We start from the raw sequence: 8,877 nt of genomic DNA on the forward strand, positions 1-8,877 counted from the left end.
GTACGTAGGCAGAGGCTTTAATCCTTTCAAATCGATCAAATAAAAATAACGAAAAACTCCAACTTCTTCTCCCTCCATTCTTTCACTTATACTTTAAGCAATAATTTTCCAAATAAAAATAAAGTTAGAAAGAGGTTCTCACGGAGTACCGTGAACGACGCGGGTGCCTAACACCTTCCCGAATCGTAACCAACCCCCGGATCCAAAAAGGGTTTTTCAATCTCTTTTTCCCTTCCCAAGAATAAAACCGAGCAAGTCCGGTAGATTGAAGGTTCAAGTCCAATCAATGGCTTGACACCCGAAAATCTTGGTCTACAAAAATGGCGACTCCGCTGGGGGTCCTATGCGGGTTAAACCCACCTTTCTTCCTTTATCTTTTATGCTTTATTATTTTGTATATATTTTTACTTTGTTACGTGAGGGGTGAGAAAATAAGCTCTATACCCGGGCTTGAGCGAAACATAAGATAGGAGTGGTAAACTCATAGTGGCATACCGAGAGTATTCTCGTGTCTTGTCACACGTGAGATAACCACACTTAGCGGAGGAGCTTAAAGTGATATATGTCGGCGGGTGTTGTCACGCTTAGACTCTATTGCTTTTAAGTTTCCGTTGAACGCTAAGGACCTTTAGTAACCCTTAACCCATCTTGGCCTTTTTTAGGATGTAGTGCGGTGGCTAAGCCGGGTGATGTCTCGGTGTTAGTCTACTTGCAATGCTACACTCGAACTAGACTTTCCTACGAACGTTGTTGGACCGGGTGTTGTCTCGGTATCCGATAAAGTTCTGTGGCGGTTGTAATTCGGGAACCTTGGTAGAACCCTTGTAACTTGTGCAATTGGAAACCATAGTTCTTACCAAATGGCGTTGTTGTTCCTAAGCTCCAACATTGTATACTTTCCATGCATAATCATACATACATGCATTCATCCATAAACCTTTTTTTCATCCATTCAAAAATGTTGAAGGATCTAGCCAAGTTTTTTTGTAAACATCATAGGTATGAACCTTGTAAGAATAAACACCAAGCAATACAATTTCAAAAAAAATCTTAACTAAGCTTTTGCTTTTGTTAATGAACTTTGTCCTTGGTTTCGTTCTTACCTCTTGAAAAAGGAACCGATTGCGATAACTATTACAAACTTTCAAATAAAACCATGTTCATCTGTAATGTTTACAATTCGCCTTGACAAATCCTTCGATAACAAAAAAATTGTACATTTTTGCATAAGCATATCATGCATCATTTAGCATTCATAGTTTCTAGCATGTGTCTCATACTTTGGTTCTTTCTACAAAAGGTCATTTCATCAGTCAACTCGCATCTACAACACTCAGGCAAATCAGAATGGATCATTTTGAACAAGAGAACCACAAGCTTCGTGAAGAGGTGACAGCCCTCCGGGCCGAAAATGAGATTTTGAGGAACTTAGTGTCTTTGATTACGGTTGCACAGAGTCAACCATCATCTCTTCCTATTGTCAGTACTCAAGCTCAGACGGTTGCTTCCACAACTCCGATTTCAACAGTGTTTGCTAGTACTCCTCAACATGCTATGTTGGAAGGTTATCTTTGGAGCACACCCTTAAGTTCTGGTGAAGTATTCCATCCCGGTGTCTCTAAGGTTCAAACTCCTCTTGTGCAACAGACAAAGCCTATCTCTCAATCGGGTCCTTTGATCCCTCAAGCCGCTATGACCTACTCAACTCCTTTGATTCATACTACTCAACAGGGCCCTGGGCCGATCTATCACTTAGGAAATGTGGTTGCATACGACCGGATATCTGAACTAGAAGAAAAGTTTGACAGAATACAGATGGAATTGAAAGCTCTCCGTGGGAAAGAACTGTTTGGGAAAAATGCTTATGACCTTTGCTTGGTTCCCAATGTCGTTATACCACCCAAATTCAAGGTCCCTGATTTTGAGAAGTACAAAGGGAATACTTGCCCTGAGCTTCATTTGGTAATGTACGTAAGAAAGATGTCTGCTCAAGTAGGTAATGATGAACTCCTTATCCACTGTTTCCAAGATAGTTTGACTGGTGCTGCACTGATATGGTACATGGGTCTGAGCAAGGATGATATCAAAACTTTCAGTGATTTGTGTGAGGCTTTCGTTCAGCGATATAATTACAACTTGCACTTGGCCCCAAATAGAAAGGAACTGCAGGCCATGACTCAGAATGATAATGAATCCTTCAAAGCTTATGCCCAACGTTGGAGAGATTTCGCTGAACAAGTCCGTCCACGTCTAGAAGAGAAAGAGTTGACCGAGATTTTCCTGGAAACTTTGGATCCGTTCTATTTTGAGCATATGCTTGCAAGTGCATCTGGCGATTTCATGGATATGATGACCGCGGGCATGCGTATTGAAGATTGGGTTCGAAAAGGACATTTGATCAAAGAAATTGTTCCCATTAATGGTTCAGAAGAAGAAGACCAGGAAATGAGGGTGGCAGAAAGTCAGCCTCAACAACAGTATCTGGCTTATCACCATGTTGCCGCTGTTATGCCTGTCACAAATGCTCTGCAAAATTCGGGTTATCAACCCCAGTTTCAGCAAAATCAACAACAGCCTCGACAACGAACTTCAAGGAAACAGATTGATCCTATTCCCATGACGTATGCGGAGCTGCTTCCAAAGTTGCTTGAAAGGAATTTGGTCTATACCAAGGCACCTCTGCCAATGCCAGCAAAATTGTCGGCCCGTTACAGACCCGACCTCTTTTGTGCTTTCCATCAAGGGGCACCAGGTCATGATATTGAGCACTGTTGTGCATTGCAGAAGATAGTTCAGAAGTTGATCCAGAAAAATCTCATACCTTTTGAAGAGTTTTGAATTTGAATATGCAAGTTAATCCGCTATCGGATCTTGGTGCATGGAATGTTTAGCTGGAATTGGGTCTTTGCTGATGTTTATTTCTATTACTCATCTGTTTAATTAATATGTTTGTTTGTTGCTTTATGTTTTTCAAAAAAAAATCCTTTCGTCCCCCCGAGACGGAAGTGAACTTGTTTAGGGCTTTTTGCTTTATGTATTTTCATCATTAATTAAAAGGTCGTCTCGATCTCGACTTTGTTTTATTTTGTGCTTTTTCTGGAAAAATGGTAATACAAAAAACCAAAAAAAAAATTCTCTTTCTTTAAATCATTTTCACATACCTGCATAATCATAATGTTTATATCAATAATCAAATCATGCATTAATAAACCCGTTGAACACTTTAACCATATGCTCTCTCTCGACTTTGAGTTCTCTGTGTTCGAAACTGAAGAAAAGGAGGATGAAAGTTTCCTAAATGTGATATATTGCCTACTGGGGCATTTTGGCCGTCGAAGCTGCAAGTATCAAGAAAGATTGTCCAGAAGAGGACTTTCATGTACAAAGACTGGCACGAGATGCTTCCATCTGCCTGCAGGGATATTGTACTTCAAGTGCACACTTTAACAGGGGCAACCCCCCCACCATCCCTCAATATACAATATAAAAGCAGTGCCCCACATGGAGGTCAAAGTTCTGTCAACAGGAATTCCAATGAAAGCTAAGCTGGATTGAATTTAAAAGTGTTATTGCAATGTGCCCTGTACAGTTATGTCAAAAGGATAAAGCAAGTATTTGACAAAGAAGGCTCGTCCCCGTGAAAGTCAAGAAAGTGGCTTTGTGCTAAAAATGTGTTACCTGATTCCAGGGGCAAAGGAGTGCCTAATTACGAAGAATGGTAACAAACTTGTATGTCCTGTGAATGCCATTGCAGTCAAGAAATACTTTGTTAAAATGAAAAGCTCGATAAGTCGCAAACCTGAAAAAGCGGCTTAGGCAAAAAAGAGCGTCTCGATGGACTGAAAACCCGAAAGGGCGGTTCATGCAAAAGTTAGAGACATAAAAAAAAATGATAAAAAAAAAATGTGCTTATCCTGATAGGTTGACACCCGCAAGGGCGACCTATGCAAAAGTTAAGGATTGTGACAAAGTAACTGCATCTGGTCGGGCATGACTCACTTGGGGCACTTCAACCAACAAAAGACTTCCGACTTATGACAAGGTAACTGCATCAAATCAGATATGATTCATCTGGGGCATTTTTAACTGTCAAAGGACCTTCTATATGAAACATCTGCAAATCAAAAGCTCAGAACATTGAAATTCAAAGTTGTTAGAGAGCATAGCGGTTATTGTGTTCAATGTACCTTTTCCATATAATTACCATTTTCCAAAACTTTTAAAATCTGTGGAGCCACGCCTTTGGCATGCCACCACTCCATTTACATCTAATTTGAGCCTGTGCCCATTTATTTGAAATTCTCAGTTATTCTGTTTGCATAATTTTCTTCTATTTTTGATGTGAATACTCAAAGCAAAAATTTAAAACTTTTTTTTAATTGTCTTTTGAAAAGCATAAACAACAGGTACATCTTCTTTGAACTTATGAGTAGTAGAAACATACATCAACATTCGTCTCAAGGACAGTTAAACTCTGCAAGGTAAACATGACCAAAAGCTGTGAGATGACCTCTGTCAAAAAAAAAAAAAAGAGAAAAAAAAGAAGAATACAAAAAAAAAGCTCGCTAAGTTGAAAACCCGAAAGGGCGGCTTGGGCAAAAATGAGCTTCCCGGTGGATTGAAAACCCGAAAGGGCAGTCCAGGCAAAAAATTAGGGGCAAACAAAAAAGAAGTATATTCCCGGTGGATTGAAAACCCGAAAGGGCGGTCCAGGCAAAAATTAGGGATTCAAAAAAAAAACCAATACAAAAAATGAACAAAAAAAAAAAAAAAACACAAGGACAGAGGCATCACAGTTCAAGTGGGTCGAATGGAAAGAAAGCACTTTGTGTTTGCTTACAAATGGCGACTTCTGCCAGAATGATTGATTGATGGGTTTTATCCCGAGAAATGGCAACTTTTGCCGGTGATTTGATGAATGGCGACTCCTGCCTATGGTTTAATTGACGGTGTCTCCCATCTGTGGCTTGATTAATGTATTTTATCCCTTAGAGATGGCGACTTCTGCCAAATTGTTGATTGATGAGCTGTTTCCCCAAGAGAATTGATTATTGGGCTTTCTCCCCTCAAGTGGTTTGATTATGGGGCATTCTGTCTCCAAGCGGTTTGATTATGGGGCATTCTCCCTTCAGTGGTGTGGTTATGGGTTGTTCCCCCACCAGTGGTCTGAGTATGAGCTTTACCCTGACAGTGTTTAACTCATCTCCAGTAATGTTATCCCCAATGAATATTGCCGAGTGGTTGTACTGCGGTGTCGGTCCATCTCTCATCTTACCTATCCTCTTTTGTTTCATCAAGTTCACCTGTCATATACAGTCATATATTCATACATTCATATACTCATACGTTCATTCATACATATATTCATGCATATAAACATTCTTGCATATATTGCATGCATACAAATATCATTCATACATGATTGCATTTACCACCTCGTGTCTTATTTCAACTGTATCTCATAAAAGCGTCTACCCCAGTGTGTCTGGTCCAGAGATGTCATTCACTGTAAGCCCGGTGGATTCCGGCGAACTCTTACCAAGCCCGGTGGATTCCGGCAAACTTATCAAAAGTCGAGTGGATTCTCGCAACCTCTTATCAAAAGCCGAGTAGATTCTCGCAAATTCTTACCAAGCCGAGTGGATTCTCGCAAACCCTTCACCAAGCCGAGTGGATTCTCGCAAACCTTTCATCAAAAGCCGAGTGTATTCTCGCAAACCTTTCATCAAAAGCCGAGTGTATTCTCGCAAACCTTTCATCAAAAGCCGAGTAGATTCTCGCAAACCTTTCATCAAAAGCCGAGTGTATTCTCGCAAACCTTTCATCAAAAGCCGAGTGTATTGTCGCAAACCTTTCATCAAAAGCCGAGTGTATTCTCGCAAACCTTTCATCAAAAGCCGAGTGTTTTCTCGCAAACCTTTCATCAAAAGCCGAGTGTATTCTCGCAAACCTTTCATCAAAAGCCGAGTGTATTCTCGCAAACCTTTCATCAAAAGCCGAGTGGATTCTCGCAAACCTTTCATCACAAGCCGAGTGGATTCTCGCAAACCCTTCATCAAAAGCCGAGTGGATTCTCGCAAACCTTTCATTAAAAGCCGAGTGGATTCTCGCAAACATTTATTTTGCTTCAAAAGGTCAGTCCCAAACCACGGACAGCTTGTGTTTACCTGTCATTCCCTTAATATGTCGTCCCCAACTTATGTTCAAGAGGCGTCACTAATCCAATACATAAAAAGGTCATCCTCAAGGTGTTTAATTCATGAATGTCACCAATCAATTTGTGTTCAGGTGGTAGATCCCATCCAATAATCACTTTATCAATACTAATCAATATAGACAAGCTTTATCTTCTGTACTTTCGTCCTTACCACAAGCTGTCGGTAATGGACAAGCTTTACTTTCCGTCTTAAGCTTTATTTTTCGTCTCAAGCGTTATTTGCCGTCTCAAACTTTATCTTTCGTCTGAGTTTTATCTTCAGTCCAAGCTTTATCTTCCGTCTGAGCTTTATGTTCCGTTCAAGCTTTATCTTCTGTATGTTCGTCTTTACCACGAAAGTCGGTAATAGACAGTCTTTTCTCCCCAGTGAAACTTATCAGTTCGTTCCCCCAGTCAGTTTATTTTTGTCGTCTTTGCATTCATACTTGCATCACTTGCATTCATATCATTATATTCATTGCATTCTCAGCTTTTCAACTGGTCAAAATTCGGTATACTTAGTATTTAAGTCTCTTCGACCCATCGATTTAAAAGTTTTCTTTCAAATCTTCGTGACGAAGAAACTTAAATAGGGGCATCTGTCATACCCCAAATTTTGACCACTTTTCTTGGTTTTTTTTTTTTTTTATTCGTATCTTTTGCACAATTAAAACCGTTTTATTCGCATTTAATTAGTTAGAATTTTTATTCGTATTTTTTTTAAGCAGTTAAGAAACTTTTCATTCGTATTTTAATTAGTTAGAATTTCTATTTATATTTTTAATTAGTTAAAATCTTTTATTTGTTCGTCCCCTTTTTATTAATCTCTTTTTATTTCATTTCTTTTTAATTTTCGCTTTTATTGTAGTAATTAATCACATTTCTGTTTTATTAGTCTTAAGTATTTTATTATTAGTCTTTGGTCTTCAGTCCATGTGTCAAGTTATAGTTGGTCCAAGAAGCATCTATTTCTTTCCTTTATCTCCAAGTTTCTTCAAGGGCTTTTTTGTCATCTGTCCATTTATCCCTCTTAACCTAATGTGTCACTATAAATAACTCCCAATCATTGGAGAGGGGAGGCTGCACTTACTCCCACACAAACATTTTCCAAATCGGCAGACCCAAGGAAATGGATCCAAACACCATTTTTTCCCAATTCCTCGAAGAACACCCCAACAAGTTCCAGCCATTTTTCTCCTCTTCTCAGTCGTAACACACATACCTAATTAACACAGTATCTCATCAATTCATACACCAACAACACATAAACTCTCAAAAATTGTCATCACACTCATAAACCAATACTACTGAATCCTTAAACCTTCATTCATAATAAAACCTACAACATAGCACCATTTTCGAGTAGCAAAACAGAAGCTCGTAATCCATCACCATACAATACCGAAGCTGAAAACGAAACAGAGAAAGAAGAACGAAGAGGAGCTGAAGCAGATCCGAAGGAGGAAGGTCGAATGCAAGAGAACGTAGCAGAACCTGTTTGAGAAGAAACGGAGCTTCAACGTCGCAACAACAACAGATCCGAAGAGGAATAAACAAGCCGGAATCAGAGAACAGAACTGAAGAAGGAGTGGCGCCGCTTTAAGCTACCAACACAGGACCAGATCGGAGCAGGTAAACGAGAAAAAGGAGGGTTTCGTCGAAGCTCTTAGCACCAACAACGTCCAGATCGAAATCAAACAGAGGTAATCGATTTTGTCCTTGTGTGGTATGCTAGTCTTAGATTTAGGTTGATCGTGTTATGTTTTGAAACTCCAATACCAAGTCCGAGCAGAGAAGAGAGGGAAGAACGTTTTGACGTAAAAGGTTTTTTTGAAAAGAAAAAAAAAGATTAATTCCGGTGCGGCGGCGCTCCGGCCAGCCACCACACCGTCATAAATCCGTTCGTCCTCTTTCTCTCTTCCGATGAACTGGTTTGGAGAGCAATTTGTTTACATTTTGTGAAGAAAACCAGCAAACCCCTTTTATTTGGTGCTAAACCGAACCGGGTTTTTAACCCATCAGACCCATAACCCATGGATCCTGGACCGACCCAAACCCAAGCCCTTTCTGATTTGCTGCAATAGTTTGCTAAGGCCCATTTGCATTCCTGTTATTTGTATCACTACAATTTTGATTTCCAAACCCCCCCCCCCCAGTATACTGTCTGCACACTCCCTGCTCCTTGTTATCTTGTTCTTTGATTGCACTGCTTTCATATATTTTCACTTGACATTTTAAGTGTCATACTCTTTTTTTTAAAAAAATAAAAAATCATTATCTGCATTTTTAAATCGAGTAAATCTCTTCACATCACGTATTTTGTTTTGTTATGGTATAATTTGCTTAAATCCTAGTAATTGTTTTCATGCATTTCAAATCACATAATCTTTATATCATAGAAAGTTTTATCATGCATTCTATTCAAATATGGTCATGTTTCTGGCATTTTAGTTCGAAACCGTTTTTCATATCATGTTTTTTTATTCAATTTTGTTCAAAGATTTAATCCGTGTCTCATGCATCTTATTTTTGACTATAATTCATGCATTTTAATGTTTTAACTTTCGTATCATGTTTTTTTTTTTTAGGGTCGTTAAGTGGTTTAAATTTTTATTTCGTGCATCTTTGTAGTATCTTCATGTCTTATACTTTATTCGGTAGCTTATCCTTTTATGTGGTTT

General features: G+C 39.1%; 1 protein-coding gene across 1 annotated transcript; it reads left to right on the top strand.

Annotated features, from left to right (window-relative positions):
* Nucleotides 1-1,347: 1,347 nt before the first annotated feature.
* LOC146942974 (uncharacterized) lies at nt 1,348-7,698 on the top strand. The gene is made up of 2 exons (XM_085750072.1): nt 1,348-2,752; nt 7,547-7,698. The coding sequence occupies exons 1-2, from the start codon at nt 1,348-1,350 to the stop codon at nt 7,696-7,698; spliced, it is 1,557 nt and encodes a 518-aa protein (XP_085606198.1).
* Nucleotides 7,699-8,877: the final 1,179 nt, after the last annotated feature.

The sequence above is a fragment of the Medicago sativa genome, chromosome 3 (genome assembly GCF_051527215.1).
Source record: "Medicago sativa cultivar Bolivia chromosome 3, Bolivia_mono, whole genome shotgun sequence".
Lineage (NCBI taxonomy): Eukaryota > Viridiplantae > Streptophyta > Magnoliopsida > Fabales > Fabaceae > Medicago > Medicago sativa.